General features: G+C 36.1%; 1 protein-coding gene across 2 annotated transcripts in view; it reads right to left on the bottom strand.

The window, feature by feature from the left end:
• The window catches only part of GDAP2 (ganglioside induced differentiation associated protein 2), an 80234-nt gene that overhangs the window by 37584 nt on the left and 20004 nt on the right, over positions 1-22646 (bottom strand). For both annotated transcript variants that reach the window (XM_055312126.1, XM_055312127.1), the window contains exons 4-10: positions 22294-22447; positions 21804-21892; positions 16605-16681; positions 14932-15091; positions 12755-12911; positions 855-931; positions 32-108 (exon numbers count right to left, since the gene is read on the bottom strand). In XM_055312126.1, coding sequence (XP_055168101.1) covers positions 32-108; positions 855-931; positions 12755-12911; positions 14932-15091; positions 16605-16681; positions 21804-21892; positions 22294-22447 — 791 coding nt within the window. The remainder of the gene's footprint in view (positions 1-31; positions 109-854; positions 932-12754; positions 12912-14931; positions 15092-16604; positions 16682-21803; positions 21893-22293; positions 22448-22646) is intronic.

Raw genomic sequence — 22646 nt, forward strand, 5'->3', positions numbered from 1 at the left:
ATGTGTAAAACAGAGCCTTTTTATGGCTTACCTTGTCCATGTCTATTAACGTGACAGGAATGTTTCTTCCAACTACCACCATCACTGTACGACCACAGTTATCAACACCTGTGAACAGGAAATGTGATCAGTACCCAGGGACTTCATTCCAAGATTGGACTCTAATATCATAAAAATATTCTACACAGATATAAAAGACTGAAAATCAGGACTTACTTTTTAAAAAAATTTTCATCTTTAGATTATCTTTCACTGTGGAAAACAATACTTTTTTTTTTTTTTTAAACTTCATGAGGTTTGATGACTTGCCTTACTTTTAAGATAAGGCTTCTTACAGGTTTTAAATAAGGGACAGCCAAAGGTAAGGCTGCAGGGAAAGACCTTTTTATAAATAGTTTCTTGTTTAAGTTCACTACAACTTTTAATAACATTAGTGATCCAGGAAAAACTAATTGGAAATTAACAAGTACTAGCTGAAAAAGAAATCTAATGGAAAAAGAGTGGAAATCTGAGAACTTTCTATCATATATTTATATATATTTATATATATTTCTATCATATATTTATATAAGGTATGAATTTTGAATAGCAGGTGGATGGTATTTTTAAAAGTAGAAAAAATGTTAAAAGGTAAGAAAAAGGACATAAAGAAGAAATAAAGTTAGCCAATGTAGAATTGCAAGATGAAAATGTCTAGGTTGAGATATTATTTTTATGATCTTGATAATGAGCAAAACTATCCCCATTAGTATAAAAACAATTTTTTTTTTAAGATAAAACATACAAAATCAGAGAAAAAGTTTCTAACAGTGTGTTAGGGAAGGTCCTTAATTAGCAAAAGAAAAGTTACTCACCTGTTTGGTATAAGGCTTTTAGAGAAGCAATATCAGATAGATCCTCAGATCTTGCTTGACATAACCAGCGATTATAACTATAGAAATAAAGGACATGATTATTATAATAACCCATTGTAAGTTAAATTTACAAACGGAATCTGTTTCTATCTTACCCTAAAGAATGAGATTTTATTATAATGTGCGAGGACTTAAGGAGGTCATAGTATTATGCAGAATCTCTACTAATGTGTTATTGATAATAAACACAAATGAGAAACTGAGAAAGGAAGGTGTTCATACTAAATGATTTAAAAAAATCCTTTATAATCAAGTGAAGACAACTCATATAAATAGCAAAGGTACCAATTACTCAAATTAACAGTTTTCAAATACTATTATCTTCCTTTACTAAAAAAACATGCAAACAGAGAAATCCTAAAGCAACAGTAGTTATTTAAAAGAGATGTTCACTCATTCAACAATTTGGTATTAAGAATCCTGCAGTAAATAGACACGGTCAGTGCCCTCAAGGAGTTTACTATGCAGAAGAAAAACTGGTAAGCATTGAACATGTGGGACCACAAAGGAACCAGGTAATTTTATGTAGGAAGTCCAGGCTTATTTAATGATTGGTTAATCAAACCAGGTGCACTGATAGCCCATATAGCAGATCCTAGGGAATGTAGCTCGGCTTTAGCTAAGAGGGCGTTAAAATTGGCAGACATTAAAAGTCTCAAAGAGGGGAAACGACCTGTAAAACGTTGAGCTAATCTTAGTTATTAGAGCTGAATTTTGAAGTTGTATTCAGATCTCCAGATTTCTGAAAAGGTCAGTATTTTTTCTATTTCAGACCATTTTCTTAAAATTCAAAGGACAAAAAAAAGCTTTCAAGGCACTGAAATGCATGAAAAGCAACTTTGAAGCATCTAGGTTCCATAGGGCAACATCCCATAACATGAGAAAAACTAAACCAGAAGCGGGAGACTTGGTTCTAATCCTATCACTTTCTGTGCATAAATAAAGCTGTTCCACTCTATGGACCCGTTTCCTTATCTGCAAAGTGGTGTTTATGTAGAATACTTTTCAGCTACAAAGTACAATCACAAAGCTAAGGATATTTAATAGTAAGCCTATTATATTTGAACTGTAATCAAGTGATACACTTGCTAGTATCAGAAATTGTTACCGCCTGTGAAAAAAACACTTGGTATCACTTAGTTCCATAGTTTTCCTTTTTAAATTTCGCAGCTTAGGGTGCCTGGGTGGCTCAGTCTTTTAAAAGTCTAACTCTTGATTTCAGCTCAGATCATGACCTCAGGGTTGTGAGATTGAGCCCAATGTGCTGGGCATGGAGCCTGCTTAAGATTCTCTCTCTCCCTCGCCCTCTGTCCCTTCCCCACTTCTCTCTCTTTAAAAAAAAAAAAAAAAAAGGAAACTTGCCCACCTATGTAAATTGAAAAGTCAGAGACAAAATAGCTTTAAATTTTGGTTGAAGACACAATTTGCAAGTCAAGAAAAGACCTATTTTTATAGTAGTTCTCCTTTTCTCTATATATAATGTTCCACATTTTTACACAGTCACTTCTTTGGTTATTCACACTAAATCCCCAATGATACTGTTTTCTGTCTTCTGATTAAGTCATCTTCACAATAAGACTGAACAGACTATCTTAAGTGTCTTATGAGCATCACAAGTCCTAGCACAAATCATGTAAAGGAATTCAGTAAATGTCTATTAATTTCTATATTCCACTCTTGTATTCATTAGCTCATTTTTCAAGGATATATTGTGTACATGCAAGTGCCCGCATCACAGCAGGGACTCAAATCTTTAATGAAATAATAAACATGAGTATTATTCAAGATATTTTGGGGGGCATCTGAGAATGATAAAAAGTCCTTGGATTCAAAGAGTTTGAGGTTGAACATATGAGATGGACACGTTATAAAGAATGAACTCTGTAGTATGAATGAAACAAGCAATCCAACAGAGGTCTAAATATTCTATCGATATGCTGAGAGGAGGGCTGGCAGGGGAGGGTGGGGAGAGCAGAGTGAGAGGGTGTGGAGGCAAGGTCCAGACATGTAGAATTAACTGCTCCCCCTTCTTTGCACCATGAAGTATAGTACATGGCTTCACCCACTTATTGCCAGTGTTCATTTCTACTGTTAGCCTACAAGATAGGGAATCCATCTTATTTGCCTCTATATGTCCAGGCAATCTCTAGGGTAACTCCTGATGCTGAGTAACGTGTTCAATGAACTCTGAAAAAAAAAAATTTTCAACTGGAATTTAGGCGCACAAAATAGAATTAACCTTGGTTCAAAATACTCATCACTGGTACACACGTGGTTCTCTTTTAAAAATGTTATCTAGGGAAGCCTGGGTGCTCAGTCAGTTAGCATCTGACTTGATTTCTGCTCAGTTGATCTCAGGATCATGAGATCAAGTCCTGTGTCAGGCTCTGCCCTGAGTGGGGAGTTTGCTTGAGATTCTCTCCCTCCCTCTGCCCCTCTCCCTGCTCTTAGGCACTTGCTGTCTCTCTCTCTCTAAAATAATAAATAAAAAAATAAATAAAATAAAATAAAATAAAATAAAATAAATAAAATAAAATATAAAATAAAATAAATAAAATAAAATAAATAAAATAAAATAAAATAAATCTACAAAATGTTTAAAAAGCTGGTTATCTAATTAGTTATTTTTAATGAAGTAATAAGCACTCTGAAACCTATTGTCCCCAATAAAAGATAGCACCCTCACAATAATCTACATCTAATCATGTGGTCATTCCCCTTCAATTCTAGCCCCCGCCCCTATAACCAGTCTCTGGAATCACCCATCCATCATTTTCTTGCTTTCCTTTTTATATCCTTTTGGTTCATCTGATATATTCCAAAAAAACTTTCTGGAAAAAGCTTATAATGCTATGTGTATGTAATCTTTTGGGTCTTACTTGTTGGACTTACTAGACTAGACAGCTAAGATTCATCTATATAATTGGGTGGCGATGTTGTTCATTCACTATGACGACTATACAATGTATTTGTATCATATGAAAACTATAGTTTTTTTCATCCACTCCCCTACTGGTGAACACTTAGACTGTTCCCAGGTTTTTGCTCCTGTGAACAGTGCTACAATCAACTTATTTTACATTTCCTGGTATAGGAGTGCATGATTTCTCTTGGGTAGATACAAAGGAGTTGAAGTGCTAGGTTACAGGTATATTTACTTTCAGAAGATAAGACCAGATCCCTTTTCCAAAGTATTGTACCCATTCTACAAGCAATGATTATGAGACCCCGTGAAGCCACGTCCTCCTCAACAGCTGGCATTAGCAGATGTCTTAATTCTTGCCAAATGGGTCTCTGGTCACTAATGATGCTGAGATCCTGTTCACGTTTACTGTGTGTGTTTTCCTCTTCTGTGAGATGCTTGTTCATGTTGTTTGTTTTCTACAGGGCTATTTCTTCTTTTCTCGCTCACTTGTAGGAATTCTCTTTGTCTATTCTTGATAGCAATCATTTCTCAGTTATGTTTACTGTGAACTCCCATTCTATAATTTGATTTTCACTTTCTTTAAGATTTATTGCCCCACTTGCCAAAGTTCTCAATTTTAATATAGTCGAAGCTATTTTTTCTTTTATAGCCACTGCTTTTTATATTTTAAGAAACCTGTCCTTTCTCCAAGGTATAAAAGATACTAGCCTACTTCTTCCATGAGTTTTAATTTAAAAAAAATTAAGTCCTTAATCTATCTAAAATTGCCCATAGTCCATGGTGTGAACTCTGAAATAGTATCAACTCTAAAATGTTTTTAACTTTAATCTATGATTAACACCTTGATATCCTAGAATAGATTTTGGTTGGCAAAAGCAACATCCATATGAACATGTTCATGGGGAGGTTTATAGCTTGCATGAGATTCTTAAAGGCTTAATGATTTAAAAAAGATTTATTGTCACTGTCACTGCTGAGACAGTGGTGCTGCTCCAGTTTCTAAGTATTAAGATAAATTCCAGGGCACAACTCAGGACTGCTATCTTCATCTGGTTTCTTCTTTTTTCTTATTAAAAGTCTCCTCCATTCCACTATGGATCATGTAAATCTGATTTGATTATCTAGTCAATTTTCTTTTCTTTTAAAAAAGTATTTGGGAGGAGGAAATAAAAGCAAAAAATGTTAGTTTTATCTCCTCAGCCAATAGAGAAACAATGCTTTATTTCCCTCATCTATTCAAAAAATATTTTTAAATTTCCATTCTATCTGTTATAAACTGCATCTCATTTTTTGCTGTAGTTTCTGCATTTTATTTCAAAAATGCTATGCAATCTTTTATCCCAATCCAACAATCAAAACAAAAGATAAAAAAGGAAAATATCAATTCAAAATAGATTCTTATTTTCTTAGAGATTACTCCAAATAAACAGATTTCTATTACTTACTGGGTAAACTACAATAATCATAGGTAAACAGTCACACAAAATATGGCAAAATGGCAGGAAAGGTGGCCACTATAGTGCTCTGAAGGCAGAAATACTGAGTAGACAGTCTCTTAACAGACTGTAAGCAACTAAGGGTGGGTGCTGTCCTCACAAAGCTAACAAAACACAATTTCTTCCAGTTAATCAGTTACCATCCACATGCATAACCTCAGGTTGAATGATGAAGAAAATTTACTCTAAAAACTCTTAAAAGACTAATGACTAACTATTTGTGTATGACCAATAGCCTGGGTTTTGGAATCAACACAAGCTTTTCCTGGCCTGGGCAACTGCCCCACACTAGATTTAGTTAGGACCGTTGTTATATACTTACTGTATCCTGTAATTTAAAATAAATTATTCATTTAATAATTAGTTTACCATATCTCTCCTCTGCAAGACCCTAGGCTCCATGAGGGCTGGGGCTGTATGTCTTGCATGTCACTTTATTATGTTTTCATCATGACACTTGGTATGTTAGTAAGGGCTCAATAAATACTTAATAATGAATGAGATAAAGTTTTTATTGTGGCAAATGACTTATGGGTTGTAGGCAATTTGGTCTTAAGCTGACCAAGGAACACTAATGAAAAAGTTACTGTAAAATAATTTTAAGAGTTTTAAAAGATCTATGAAAAAGAATATTGCTTCCTAATTTTTGTAAGTAAGCCAACTTCTTCCTTATGATATACCAAATTAATGTCAGAGTTGGATAGAAGACCTAGAAATATAAAGAATTAGACAACATGCCTAATTTTTTCAGATGAATTACCACACAGAGATAATGGTGTGGCAAGGCAATGCCACAAGAGCAATGATCGGACCCTATATAGCCGATCCACGGGACCTTTAGTTTTGTTACTGATGGAAGAATTGAAAGTTTTCAAAAAGATGTTGCTAGCTAAAGAGCTACTTCCTCAGAGATAAAAATTATCCTTTGCTCAACCTGATCAACTAACATAATTAACAGAAATCAGACTCCTTATGTGTAAATAAAGCCTTATTTAGAAAAAGTAAGAGAAACAAATTTTAAAAAGCCACAACCCGCAATCTTAAACATTCAGCACAAGGCAGAGTATGCAAATAGATGACTCATAGCTCAGTTATATCATAAACTCCTAAACAGGTAGTCATCAGTTCTCAAATTTTCTGGTCTCAGGACCCTTTTATGTTTATCTCAGTTATACCTACCATATTAGAAATAAAAACAGAAATATTAAAGATAATTTGTAAATCTAAAAACAAAAAGCTCTATATGAACCTAAATAACTTTTTATGACAAAAAATGTGTCTTTAATATTGTTGCAAATCTCTTTAAATTTTGCTGGATTCTCACATCTGTTTCTGCATTTCATCTACTGCAATGCTACATAGTAAGTAGCCTCTGGAAAACTCCACCAAACACTCTGAGACTGGGAAGGAAAAGGATAAATATGTCTGAGTAGGATTATAAAACTAGTTTTGGTCTCATAGGCTCTCCGAAAGGGTCTCTGGTTCCTTGACCACACTTCTGAGCTGCTATTATTCTGAAGTATTCTGCAGCATAGCTATCAGACACAACTTCACCTTTAATCATCACAGGCACTGGACACATACGGGAAATCTGAAAACCTTTTGATTTAGACATAACTTATCACTCAAGAGAACTATGTGACAGAGGCACCTAGCCTGTTTCTTAGTTCAGGCTTTGGGAGCTACAGGCTGTGCTCTTCTCTAAGTTGGCCAACGATGTGTTGACTATATGTACACAAAGTCTGACCATTGTTCAGAACATACCCCTGAAGGCGATGTGGCTCACTCATGAATTTCAAAACAGAGGGACTACCTTATTTAACCCTGTATATTTCAGTATCTAGAATATTATCTTGTACAGAGTAAATATCCAATGTTTCCTGAACTGAATGGAAACCATCAACTGTGTACAAATATGAATCTCTCAAGATCAACAAGACCAGTAAGGAGGACAGTGCTTTCCATGCTGCATTCATATTCCTTCCTAGAACCTAAACCTTTGCTGAGGACTCCTTTCCAGAAAGGAGTGAATAGATTTAATCTAATACTGGCTTGAACTAGTTATCCTTAAAGAAAGAGCCAAAGACAAACAAATCTCCAGTCCAAACACAAACTTCAAAATTTCCAGATTATCTATAGCACTCATGGAGAAATGAAAAAGGTATGAGGGGTATGTGTATGTGTAAGAGAAAGAAGTAAAAGAGAATAGGTTGACTGCTTTGAGAAAAGGGGTAACAGTGAGGTTCTTTGTATATGAATATAAAAAAATCTCTAGTCCTTTGCCAACTTGTCTAATGCTGGTTTGTGTAAGTGGGCTGAAGAAGGTAGTAGAGAAGGGAGATGTGCCGCAATAACCACTTTGAAGGCTCTTTCTCAGTGAGTTGTACCTCTGGGTACCCAGTCTAGGGGATCATTTGCCCCCTGTAAAGTAAAGAAGATAGATCAGTAATTTGGAGCACAAAATAATCACCTAAGAAACTTCAGAAGGAAGATTTCTGAGCCCTTTCCACAGAGGTGGGAAATTTGGTGTGGGGCATACACATTTTTAGCAAGCAGCCCGGGTGATTCTAATGCCTAGAGACTGTACTCCACTTCAGAAAACTGTATCAGACGATTACCAAAATTCCTTTCAACTATAAGGTACTGGTGAGAGACCATAGACCAGTGGTTCTTAAAGTGTGGTCCATAGTCTGACACTTTTTCAGGGGGTTTGCAAGGTCAAAACTGTTTCTGACAGTTTCACAATCATACTGAAACATCAGTTTCCTTTTTCACTGTGTTGACATTTGCACCAAGCAACTGTTAAGTAGACTACTGGTGCCTTAGAATGAATCAAGGTAGAGGCACCAGACTGTACTAACAGCCATTGTGTTCTTCATTGCCAAAATTCTCACAGAGGAAAAAAAATAAAGAATAAGAAAAAAAGCCAGTTTAATTTAAGAATGTCTTCGATGAGGAGGTAAAAATTATTAATTAAATCAACCCTTGGGAACACATCTTTTTAATATTAACATATAAAATGGGAAGAACACATAAAACACTTCTGCATACCAAAGTATGAGGTTGTCTTGAAGAAAGGCACTGTAGGACTTGTAAGCTAAACTTGCTGCTTTTTTTCATGGAACACTGTTCAAATAACTACTGGCAGGCAGACAAACTGTGGTTACTCAACATGAGTATATGGCAGATGTGTCCTCAAAAATGAATAAAGTGATCCTGTCATTTCAAGAAAAATCAATGGTATTTCTTGTCTGTGATAAAACTTGAGCTTTAAAAAATATATATTATTTTGAAAAATTTGTAACCATTATCAGAAGCTTACAGTTCCTAATACTTAAGACTTTTCTGATGAGATCAGTGGCAATATTAACACAGTTTTTTATATTGTACAATGAAATATATCAATATTTAGGAAATCTGAACAATTCAGTGAATCATTATTTTCCAAAAGACAATGCATCATGTTATAAATTCATGCTGTAATTCCTATTATAAAATTCATTCAAAGAGCAGGACAGAACAACACATTTTAATATAACAGAATATAAAAATTCATGGATATGCTTTGAGATTCCATATTACAACTAAACTTCAAGAAATTACCATTTACCAAGTTGTATTATAATATCAAAGAATATCATAAGTTATTTGGAAGGGCTATTAACATACTCTTCCTCTTTCTAATTATATATCTGAATGAGGTTAGATTTTCTTTGTATACTTCACCCAAGATAACTTACTGCAACAATCTGAATGCTGATATAAGAATCCAGCCGTCTTTTAAATTTTTTTTTAATTTTTTTTTATTTATTTATGATAGTCACACACAGAGAGAGAGAGAGAGAGAGAGGCAGAGACACAGGCAGAGGGAGAAGCAGGCTCCATGCACCGGGAGCCCAACGCGGGATTCGATTCCGGGTCTCCAGGATCGCGCCCTGGGCCAAAGGCAGGCGCCAAACCGCTGCGCCACCCAGGGATCCCCCAGCCATCTTTTATTAAGGCATACATTTAAACCTTTTCAAAAAGGTAAAACAGTGCCATTTCTTCTAATTTTCAAAAAAAAACCATGATGGCCCATTTTTAAATAAACTAATAAATAATTTCTCATATGATAAATACTAACAGGTACAAACCATGTAAACCAAAGCTCTCTGGAGTCCTCAACAATTTTTAAGAGTGCAAAGGTGACCTGAGACCAAATCGTTTAAGAACCACTGCTTTTGACTAAAAAAAGGTACCCAGATCTAGCAGTGCATGAATCACAATGTGAAAAAGTTTCAAAATATATACAGATGCCAAAGTCCCAGTCATGTGAGGGAGAGGACCCTCACTGTATTTAAAGAAAAATGTTTGCCAAATGATTCTTACACATGTTAAGTCTAGAAACCACCGAAGCTATCATTTGATTGTGACTGCCTTTGGAAAAACTGTTCATTGGTGCCCCCTCGTGGCAAATTTGCTGTTGTTTCTAATAATAAAATCAGAATAAAATGAAAACCAGAAACTCACCCACCCAGATACAACATTCTAATTCTATAAGGGACTCCAGACGTCATCTAAGTCCACTTCCAGTTTATAGTTGGAAACTTAAAACAATCACACATCATTGCAATATACTGTGACAAATACTATGCTATACATTGGTTAAGTACAGGATATGAAGAAAAAAAAAAAAAAGAGGAAGAGGCATCTATTCCAGACTTCTCTTCTGTCTTCTGTCTTATCTCCAGGGAGATACCTTTCTAGAGGCAATCATTTTTAAGCTGAAACCCAGAGAATGGGCAGGAATTAAAGGATGAGGGTATTCCAGTCAAAAGGGATGGCAAGTAACAAAGCTAAAAGGCAAAATATACCATAATTTGCTCAGTACCGAGGAAAACAGCAGTGACCGATTTTAAGAGCTTGGTAAGTACTAGGTGCTTACAACAATCCTATGAGATGTTAATCTCTCAACCAACACTGTAAGGTAATGCTGATATGAACTGTTTAGAGTTTATAATTTTTCTTTCCTTTAGAAGTTTCTGAAAAGCAGCTAGCTTTCCAAGGACTGTTAATCCTTAGAAAAGCTTACCCAAAAGTACATAAGCTGCTTTCCTTTATGCTTTAAAAAGGACTTATTCAGTACTGCTTTAGAAAACACTATAAGATCCCTAGGAATAAACCTAACCAAAGAGGCAAAGGATTTGTACTCCAAAAACTATAGAACACTCATGAAAGAAATTGAGGAAGACACAAAGAAATGGAAAAATGTTCCATGCTCACGGGTTGGAAGAACAAATACTGTTAAAATGTCTACACTACCTTGAGCAATCTATACATTCAATGCTATCCCTACCAAAATACCAACAATTTTTTTTCACAGAGCTGGAACAAATAATCCTAAAATTTGTATGGAACCAGAAGAGAACCTGAATAGCCAAAGGAATGTTGAAAAAGAAAACCAAAGCTCGTAGCATCACAATTCTGGACTTCAAGCTATATTACAAAGCTGTAGTCATCAAGACAGTTTTGGTACTGGTAAAAAAAAAAGACACATAGATCAATGGAAGAGAACAGAGAACCCAGAAATGGGCCCTCAACTCTATGGTCAACTAATCTTCGACAAAGCAGGAATGAATATCCAATGGAAAAAAGAGAATCTCTTTAATAAATGGTGCTGGGAAAATGGACAGCCACGTGCAGAAGAATGAAACTGGCCCATTTTCTTACACTTACACAAAAATAGACACAAAATGGATGAAAGACCTAAATGTGAGATAGGAACCCATCAAAATCCCAGAGAACACAAGCAGCAACCTTTGTGACCTCAGCCACAGCAACTTCTTGTTAGACACATCTCCAAAGGCAAAGGAAACAAAGGCAAAAATGAACTATTATTGGGACTTCATGAAGAACTTTTGCACAGTAAAGGAAACTGTTGACAAAACCAAAAGGCAACTGACAAAACAGGAGAAGATATTTGCAAATGTCTTATCAGATAAAGAGCTAGTATCCAAGACCTCTAAAAAATTTACCAAACTCAACATCCAAAGAATAAATAATACAATTAAGAACTGGGCAGAAGATATGAACAGACATTTTTCCAAAGAAGACATACAGATGGCCAACAGACACATGAAAAAATGTTTCCTATCACTCGGCATCAGAGAAATTCAAATCAAAACCACAATGAGATACCACCTCACACCAGTCAGAATGGCTAAAATTAAAAAGTCAGGAAACAATAATTGTTGGTGATGATGTGGAGAAAGGGGAACTCTCTTGCACTATTGGTGGGAATGCCAGCTTGTACAGCCTCTCCAGAAAGCAGTATGGAGGTTCCTGAAGAAGTTGAAAACAGAGCTACCCTCCAACTCAGCAACTGCACTATCGGGCATCTACCCCAAATATACAAATGTAGTGATCTGAGGGAGCACCTGCACCCCAGTGTTTATAGCAGGAATGTCCACAAAAGCTAAACTATGGAAAGGGCTGAGATGTCCACTGATGGATGAATGGATAAAGAAGATGTGGTATGTACATATATACAATGGAATATTACTCAGCCATCAGAAAGGATAAAATCTTACCATTTACATCCAAATGGATGAACTGGAGGGTATTACGCTGAGCAAAATAGGTCAATCAGAGAAAGATAATTACCGTATGATCTCACTCATGTAGAATTTAAAAAAACAAGACAGAGGATCATAGGGGAAGGGAGGGAAAAATAAAACAAGATGAAATCAGGGAGACAAACCATAAGAGACTCTTATCCTAGGGAAAAAAATTGAGGGTCGCTGAAGGGGGTCAGGGGATGGGGTAACTGGGTGATGGCCATTAAGGAGGGCACATGATATAATGAGCACTGGGTGTTATATAAGACTGATGAATCACTAACCTCTACCTCCGAAACTAATAATACATTATGTTAATTAATTGAATTTAAATTTAAAAAAATGAAAACACTTGAAAGAAATGGAATGGCTAAAAAAAAGAAAAAAAAAAAGAAATGGAATGGCTTTATAAGATCCTTGGGATAAATCAGGGAGAAATAAAGTACTTTTAAATTTAACAAAACTGTAGATTATGCTTTAATTACCAATATAGTAAAGTAAAAACTTCATAACTCTGCCTTTCCCTTTTCCTATTCCCAGGTTAGAATGAAATTTCACCCAGAGGCACTACACTTACAGCAGGAAGAGTAGGAGCTCTGAAGTCGGATATGCACCTGAACACTGGTTTCACCACATATTAATTGTGACCACTGATAAACTAACTCTGAATTTCTGTATCTACATAATGGGGACAATATTTCCCACTACTTTGTCATGAAGAACAGATGAGAATATGTTATATGCAGATCATTTAGTCCATGCAGGCTCCTTGCTGATTTCTCATGTCCCTCTGTGTCTATCAGTCCAAAGGGATTGCCTTACTTTCTTTGATGCTGCTTCTGCAAGGCCGCCTCTGATAACTGTCCCTGAAGTATCAGTCTTCTTTGCTTGTCAATATCTCCTTCCATTCGAGCAAAAGCGTGAGAGCCGATGAAAGAAAGGTCAACTCCCAAGCCTTCAGCCTCCTCTTCTTGGTTGTCTGTAACAAAAATACTATCAACAGAGAGTGTATGATAAAATCTGACAGTAAATGCTACAGACTGTGAATGTTGCAACAGGGATGACTATGACGTCATCAAAAAAACTGGGGTTGAGGGTATTTTTTTGAAACTCAAACTGAAATCAGATTTCGGCATCTGAAGAACTAAAATAATGCAAGAAACCACTTGTCCCTGTGTAACAGAAGTTTTAGGAATACACAAAATCAAATCATGGGGACTTGAGTGTAAACTTAAGAAGGAAGAACAGAAGGTAATGATAAACAAAAAGATAGAATCATATTGTATGTAGGTTTAAAGAAGAGAGAAATATAAAGAACGAATGTTTAGAGTCATTTATCCAGAACTGTTTTAAGGAGGGAGCACATGATAAACTGACACAAACACTTGAGTCCTTTTGTCGGATAACTCGCAATGGCAGCTTGTTTGCCCAATATTGCAGGATAGGATCCACGTTCACTAAGATATGTTTTAATTCTAATTTAGCATCCTGGTTTTCTACACTGGTCATGCCTATATAATCATCTGACTCATAAGTGTTCTGGTTTTCACTACAAATTAATAAATCAACTTTCTAATGTATCCAGACGATCATTTTGTGTTTGGCTAGAAGTCAGCACTTTGGGAATGGGTCATCTATCTCTTAGTGTGTTCCCCTACTGCCTTACTAGCTTTGTTCAAAAAACTTTTTTTTTTTTTTTTTTAAAGAAAGAAAAAAAAAATGCCTTGGACCATGGGGAGCTTCCCAAAGCAATGCCACTACTTGAAGCCCAGCCATGTGGGCCATCCAGCTGGGACTTCCTCACATCTACTTCACTGCTCCTTAATCTGTGACAGGCTAATGGCTGAGAAATCTGCTTTTATGAAAAACAAAAAACAAAAACCCCATGAACAAATCAGGTAAAGCTGATTTTACATCTATTTTAACAGACTGAACATCCTAATTGAAAATATTTATGAATAATACTAGGACTTCCATCTATGAGGTAATCAAGCACTCTTAGAAAATGGTAGATACAAGGAACCCTTTGGCTAATGAGTTAGCCTAATCTGCCTAGCATTATGATCTCAAATTGGGTTTGCAATTATTACTCCTTGTCATACAAAATGCATTTACACATTTAGGAAAAACTATATTCTACATTGGTGGTCACAATCATGAAAATTTCCAAATAACTCTGGGGATACCCTAAAGTACATGGGTAGCCCTCCAGCAAAGCTTGTTCAGATATTTCCTGATGGTACACCACTTCCAATTCCCTCCACTTGATTTAAGGCTATGTACTGGTGATAAAAAGGAGATGAACAACCTTCTACAGATTTTGATGCCTGTTTAAAAGTGTTCACAGTAGGAATCTCATAGTAATTCCTGAGCTGCTGAATTTTCACATCCAGTTCTGAAGCTTCTGAGGCATGTCTCCACACAAGGGAGTTACGACCTTAACCATGTACGCATGAAGATCAATATAAGCTGTCATACAGCACAGATTCAGATTCAGAAGGGCTCGCATCCTACCATGTTCTACCATTGCTTCAATCTACATGAGTATATAACCTAAAGAAACAAAACAAATGGTAATGGCATTCCTGTTTTAGTATTTAATGTTAGGTCTCGCTTTTGGAGGATATTGTTAAAGCTGCTGAAAATTTTAGATAATTATGTACTTGATTACTGTCTCAAATAGGGTCCCGCATGCAACTATAAACTTCATGAGGGTGTAAGAGTTGTTATATCCACTTCTGGATCTCTACTGTCTAACAGACTTAATGGTTTGTGTGTGTGTGTGTGTGTGTGTGTGTGTGTGTGTGTGTGTAAATATATGTATTTTAACTTAAAGAGTAAATTTTAACAAGAATAAGCCTCTAACAACGTCTAAGTTGGTCTTGAACTCAATGTCACACCCATAGAGAGCTCCCCAAAGGTAGAATGAACTTTCTCCTTCTTGGCAGTGTTTTATCAGTCCCTGATAAAAGAGGGAAATTAAGAAAAGCAGAACTCACCCTCCGGGGCACCAGGTTTTTCACTAATTCTAATCTGTCGCTCAGGTACCACAGGCTCCCCTTCCGCATTTCCGATATCTGCAGGTAGGTATGGCAATGATCGACATTCCTCCTTTAATGACCTTGGGAAGTACAGAGGTAGCAGCTTTTGGTAAGTAGCCTGTGTCAGAAAAGCAAGACATTCTGTAAAAAATAATGAAGCAATGAAGCAGGCATCAGCAGACCTTTAGTGCTATTCTAGACACTGTGAAGACAGCCTCTGTCAAAAATAAAAACCTTACCACTTCTAAGCTCAACTAGATGTTGTCTAGGGCCCTCAAGCAGTTTTTACGTTCAGGGTCAGGATATTGTTAGGTGGTCAATAAAGTTAAATGTGACCCCCATCCTGGCAATTTCAGGTCACTGAACCTGCCACTCATGTCATATTGTCATTTACCCCTCCCTTGGAATATCTTATTTTTTATGATTTCATGTTTATCACCTCCCATAGGAAGGATTTCTTAACCCTGTGCAGGGTTGAATTATGTGTTCCTATCCATTCTATACCTTCATTAATGCACTTATCACAATTATCATAACTTATCTGAATTGTCTGCCCTCACCAACAGCCAATGGATTCCTTGAGGACAATGACCCTGACCTGTTCACTGGTGTATTCCCAGAATCTAGTGTGATAAGCCTGGATGCCAGACACTGAATAAAGGATCATTGAATGGATAGGTAAACCAGGTAAAACAAGAAGAGACAGCAGACAAGCAAATATGCCTCATTTTTGCAATTTTTTTTAAAGATTTTATTTATTTATTCATGAGGGAACAGAGAGAGAGAGAGAGAGAGAGAGAGAGAGAGAGAGAGAGAGGCAGAGACACAGGCAGAGGGAGAAGCAGGCCCCATTCAGGGAGCCCGATGTGGGACTCGATCCTGGGACTCCAGGATCATGTCCTGAGCTGAAGTCAGGCACTTTAACTGCTCAGCCACCCAGGTGTCCCCATTTTCGTAATTTCCAAAGTATTTATATATCATGTATATAGTTATTGATACCATAAGTGGATATTTCACACGTGTTAACTCATTCATCACTAAACTCCTGTGATGTATTATTAATATTCCTATTTTATCAAAGCACAGAGGGGTTAAGTAACTTTCCCAAGGCCACAAAACTGCAAAATAATACAAGCTGAACTGGATAGAGCACACTATAACTAAATAAAACTTAATGAAAGTTAAAAAAAAAAACAAAACTAGTTTTCTAAAATGGCTCTAAGTTAAGCTGAAATACATTAAACCTAACTATACACAACAAAACAAACAAAACATAAACCTCAACTTAATCAATGCTAGTCACCAGGTGAGGCTGTCACCTGTTTTCAGGTGATGCCTCAAGGAGTTTTAAGAACTAAAACTAAACTAAAACAGGGAGCACAGCAGAACTCTACCTTGTAAGATTTCACAAAAAGAAAATGGTTCAGCAGTAAAAACATGATCAAAATGCTCCTTTTTGACTTGTTTTTAGACTTTGAGTTCTTTTCAACAAAGGATGGTAAGCCCCACTGCCAAAAACATACACAGATTCCTAGGATATGCTACTGGCAATTCAGTAAATAGATAATGATGAGACAAAGATAAATAAGTAAAAATAAGATTTAAACAATGCAACATCATTAGCAAAATACCTCTTCAAGTTCAGAGACAGCAAATACTACTTTTTCAATGGTCTTCCCATGAATCTCTAGGAATCTCCTGACAGTGCCTAAGGAAAAGAATAGAAAAACTTATTCAATAAATAAGAAATGACTTGTGTGAAGAAAATTCAAACTCTTCGAAGTTTTATTTTTACCATGGATCACTCTTCATTTCAGTCAGGTCTCTGCTCAATGACACCTTATCAATGAAGCTTGCCCAGATCACCATATTTAAAAATTCTTCTCTGATTTGCTTTCCTCTAGAGCAAATATTATAGAAAAAATTTGTGGAGTTTCTTGCTTATTTTGTATCTTCTCTGCCCTCCCTGCCCCATCTGCTAGAGCAAAAATACCTCAACAGCACAAGAGTTTTATTTTACTTACTACTTTATTGCCAGCATCTAAAATAGTGCCTGGCCATTGGAGATGCTGATTTCAGACAATTCTTCTTTATCCAATTTATTTTTATTCCCTAGGGCCTCCTTCTCTCTGACTATTCATTTACTTACAGTATTCAGTGACCTACTCAGGATTGTATCCCTGTCAAAATCCCATTGACCAAAGGTGAATTATTTTTTTCTTAATTCCTGTGTTATTCTGATTCTTCTCTATCAATTTCCTATCAATGAAACCTAATGGCCTTTTCTCAGTCCTTATCTCATTAGAAGATTGTCCAGCTTTAGTTTATATGTCCATTTAAAAATGTTGTCTTCCAGGGTTCTGTCCTCCACAATTATTTTCTTGTTATATATATATATAGACAGACAGACAGACAGACATATATACTCTCTATTTAGCTCACCAATTTGCTGGCTTAGCATCAATGTAAATACTGACATTCTCAAATCTTTATATTCTGTTTTCCGAATAGAAGAGCTGAGTTCCCTCCTGCCTATTGGGTGTATCCGCCCAGATAACCCAGAGACCTCAAACTCCACAGGTCTGAAACTGACCTCCATCTTTCTCCCTCAAAATCTGTTCCTTTACCTATATTCTTTATTTTACCAGATAGCAACATCAAATCATTTATCCAAGCTCAAATCTGAAAATTTTAACACTCCTTTCACCTCTTCTTTTATTCTGCATCATGTCCTTTAAAATTCTATTGTTATTTCTAACACCCATTCCTCTTGTAGCTGTTCTCAGGATCTTAATACTCATGAAGCCTTTAGCAATAAGCTCCTGTTTTCTTGTTTCTCTCTTTTCTAGGTCTATATATTCACTGTTGCCTGATTTATCTTCCTTCCCCTGTCACCCTCCTTACTAAGTAATTCTGAGGCTCTGCACTGCTTGTAAGTTAGGATCTAAGTCCCCAACACGGTTTGCCACACTTGGACCTTAACTGGCCATCCCTCCACCCCTATCCTTAGAGTTCTATTTCCCATTAGTCCTCCCACAAACCTTATGCTTTTGGCAAATTGGCTTCTTTGCTGTACTCAGAACATTCCATTTAACTTCCATGCTATTCTGTCTCTGTTTGCATGGTTACCTTTGACTAGAATACCATTCATTCACCATGACCTTTTATTAGTTAACTCCTAGTCATTTTTCAAGACCCATTCCAAGGCCATCTAGTACACAGAACTCCATGACCCCACCTTGTGCTCCTCCTATAACCTGAAGGACCTCCATTTGTGAATTTCTCATTGCATTTTATAGCTAGACCATGAGCTCTCTGAAGGCCAAGTATATCTAACATTAATATTACCAGAACCTGGCACATTTTAAGAATATAGCAAGCAATCATTCAAAAATAACTAGCAGCTGAATTAACATTTTATGGGTCTAGTTATCTACATATTGCCTGTCTTGTTTACTACTGTATCTGGAGAATCTAACAGAGCAGATCCATTTGTTGAAGGACCAAGCTAAGCTATTCATAATTCTCCCTCTGTTAGATGACAAATTTACTTTTCATTTTTTTCTCTATTCTGTTTTAACAATTTTTAAAAAATGAATTTTCAAAAAGGGATTTTCTTTATTTTGACACTACAGTTTGTAGTTTTTTTAGAAGATTTTATTTAGAGAGAGCAAGCGAGAGAGAGCGTGAGGATGAGTAGGGGGAAGAACAGAGGGAGAGGGACTCAGTGCAGAGCCCACATCAGGGCTGCATCTGACAACCCAGAGATGATGACTTGAGCCAAAATCAAGAGTCAGAAGCTTAAGTGACTGAACCATCCAGGTGCCCTGACACCAAGTTTTAATTAATGTTCACACATAATGGTTTCCCAGCATACAACTGTAGGATTTCCACTGGAGAACAAAATACAATGCCTGATAGTAACCAAACTGAATTCCCTCAACGGAATTCATGAAGAAAGGTAACTCTGCAAAAAGGAGAAAAGAAAGAGTGGTGTCATGGCTATAAGGTTTTAGTACGAACTGCCAATTCAAATGGTTTCTTTCAGAGTTTCATCTGGAAAAACAGCTTCATTTTTTTTCTCACCACTGTATCCTCTTTTATATAGTACAGGGCCTTGCACACAATTGCTCAAAATTTTGCTGAATGAATAAATAACTTGATAAATTTATTTCAATCCAGAGGTTTCTTTAGGCTCCTAATGGAGAACTGAACTGTACATGAACCAAGAAAAAAAAAAAAAAAGACAGTCTTGATACATCTATCAAGAGGATATTACTTAGGTTTTTTTTTTTTTTTTAAAGATTTTATTTATTTATTCATGAGAGACAGAGAGAGAGAGAGAGAGAGAGAAAGAGAGAAAGAGAGAGAGAGAGAGAGAGAGGCAGAGACTCAGACAGAGGGAGAAGCAGGCTCTTTGCAGGAAGCCAGATGTGGGACTTGATCCCAGGACTCCAGGACCATGCCCTGGGCCAAAGGCAGGCACTAAACTGCTGAACCACCCAAGGGATTCCCTATTACTTAGGTTTCAAATGAAATAAGTTTTGGTAATAGTGTAATAAGTAGGGAAAAAAATTATTAAATTTGTTCTTGGCCCATATATGCTGCAAAAGTATATAAGCCACTGATTTCCCAAATGCTCAGAAAGTATGTGAGCAAAGGCCACAACTGTTTATTTGTGTGCGCATACTTTTTTAATGAGATGGTACAGTTTTGCTATTAGATTTAAGATGTAGTAAGTCAAACAGGTCTTATAAAATTTAAATTGACTTGTCCATCTTTACGTTTTCCATTTCCTTTGTGCTAATCAAATTCTTAGAAATTGCTTCATCACAGTCTCTTAGACCCATCTTCATCTGTTCTTATTACAATTATTGCTCAAAGTTGACACCTCTATGGTAGTATATCAAGTCATTTAGCTGGGACCACAAAGTTGGTGAAACTGGTAGACTCGAGATCAAAAACCAGTCTTCTTGACTCCTTTTTTAGAGCCTTTTCTATAAAATGTTGCTGCCTCTTTAAATTCTAACCTGTATGATTAATAAGAAATAGTGACATAAAAAAAGACTTAGCTCAAGTTATGGGGTGATGAGGTAAGGATGAAGGAATCAGAGAATGTCAAGACCTGCCAAGAGCATTGCCAGAAAGAATTATATAAAGGCAGGAACTTTGTTTTGGTAAGGCACCATTCAGAATACATGCAGAGTAGTGGTAACAGTAGTTTCCCACGGAAGTAGTTCTAACTCAATGTTATGTATATAATTAAATTATCTAGTATAATAGAAAGGTTACTAGACTTGGGAGGCAGGAGTCTGCATAACCATGAGAACATGATTAACTTCTGAGCCTCTTTATTGGTAAAATGAACACCTAAAACACACGGCTACTGAAGAAACAAAATGGAACTTCTTTATCTCCTTTTAAAATATGTATTTCTTAAGCAAGTTCCACATGTAAAGTATTCTTGGCATATGGAAGCACTGGAAATGCAAAGATGAAAAGATTTCTGATCAAGAAGCTCAGTCTAATATATATATAAGGCATAACTACAAAATATATAAATTTACTATAAAATCCTTGAGCAGTAAGATCTTATATCTTAAAAATAGCTAATTATTAAATAAGATTATTTATGCCCTCACTCTAAATTCTAGGCTATATAATAATAATCTTAACATTTGAATATCTTTGTAATTTTTTGATGGATGTAAGACTTTTAGCTCCTCCTCTTTAAATTCTAGAGATAGAAAGGGGCTTTAAAGATCATCTGGTGTAGTTTTCCTCCTTAGTGAGGAATATCTTCAATAGATGGTCATTTAGTTTTTGCATGAACATTCCTAGTGACAAGAAATTTACTTAAAATACCTTTCCATTAGAGAGTACTACCTAAAGTGGGACCAACTGTCCCACTTGTGACATAGTCCCAAGACCTGCCTTCTACCATTGCAAGTCTTATCTACAATCCTTACAAGAATTTATCAACTTCCTGAAATTGCTGCAAATTCCCTCTGTATGTATATTCTTCAGAGAAAGGGTCCACAGCTTTCTTCCATCAAATGCTCAATGTAGTTTGTGATGGCTCCCAAAACAGTTCAGAACCACTGTTCTAAACAGGCAGCACAGAATAAGTTCACAATGAGAATCCTTCAAATATTTGAAGATGAGCATCATATATGCTAAAAGCTTAGGAGAAGTACCACTAATGTTTCAAACTGTTTGCTCTCCAGTTTGTCAGTGTCTCATAAGTTAGGACACCCAGAACTATATACAAATGTCTAGATGTGGTCTGAACTTGCATATAATACAGTGAAATCATGGGTTCTCTCAAGCTAAACATATTTTTATATCACATATATGACATTCTGTCTCATTATGATCGAGCCCCGTCTTTTTTAAACTTCAGTGCAAGGATTTATACTCAAATTGCACATTGAAAGCTGCTATTTCAACTGCAAAGTGCTATTTATACACACTATATTATGAAATCTATTTAGACTTCATTGTTACAGCCTGTTAAGATTATTCTGAATACCGATTCAAATACCCAATGTGTTGGCCATACTTCTTGGCCATTTCCCAATTTAATAGACAAATTTCTGAGCCTTTATTCAAGTTGAGAAAAACATCAACCTGAGCAAGTATTTTGAGCTCAGCAACTTACCAGTACAAAGTTCCCTCCAGGATGCCATGATCTGTTCATCAGGACATCTTCTTTGGCTATAACTACTTAACTAGTGATAAAAAATTTTGTAAGACTCAATCTATGAACAGCATCCCAATCCTACTTACAAAGTGCTCAATGTATGCACAGCATCTCTGATGTTACTTACGAAGTGCTATGTGTGTTGCATCCTCTAAAGGATAACCTCGTTTTGCAGAATTGATGACACAGAATCCCACAGAAGACATTGATTGCTCTCTGCAATCAAACAGAAAACACAAACCACCAACATTCATAATACATACATATGTAATTAATTTAAAAAATGCAGCAACTTCTTTCCTTAACTCCCCAATAAATCTTGTATAATAGTTAATCCCAGTTATACTTTTTAATAATTATATCAATATTATAATGATACTATTTGGGGGAAATATAGCCCAAATAAAGACTGAATAAAGTGGGAACAGGTTAAATTAAGTAACCTGAATCCACTCTTTTTATCCTGCTACGTGTGTCAAGATAATTAATTTTATTTTCAGAGTCTTCTTACATGATTCAAGGCCCTCAAAATTGACTTCCTCGGCTCAGTTTCATTCTGAAACCAGAGCCTTTAACAATGTATGGTATGCTGCATCCAGGAAGTGAATAAACCATACTTGGCCAGCTGAAGCACGTTTCTGTAGCAGCTGTACAGGGAACTCTCAGCAGCTGTGCGATAGCGGCTCTTGTATTTAGGTCCCACTGTGTGAATGATGAACCGGGCAGCTAGATTAAATCCTTTTGTCAATTTTGCTTCACCTGTCCGGCAACCTGGGAACAATGGAACATACTAAGTCATGAAGGTGTTAGGAAAAAAAAAAAAAGTCAACAAAACAAGACATAAAAGAGAAAAGTAATAAGAACTTTGAGAAATTTCAATTACAGATATGGATTGAACATAAAAATTTATCTCTGTTCCAAAAGTGACAATGAAGTAATACAATAGGTACAAAAAACAGACAACAAAGAC

This window comes from Nyctereutes procyonoides, unplaced genomic scaffold (assembly GCF_905146905.1).
Source record: "Nyctereutes procyonoides isolate TBG_1078 unplaced genomic scaffold, NYPRO_anot_genome, whole genome shotgun sequence".
Classification (NCBI taxonomy): Eukaryota; Metazoa; Chordata; class Mammalia; order Carnivora; family Canidae; genus Nyctereutes; species Nyctereutes procyonoides.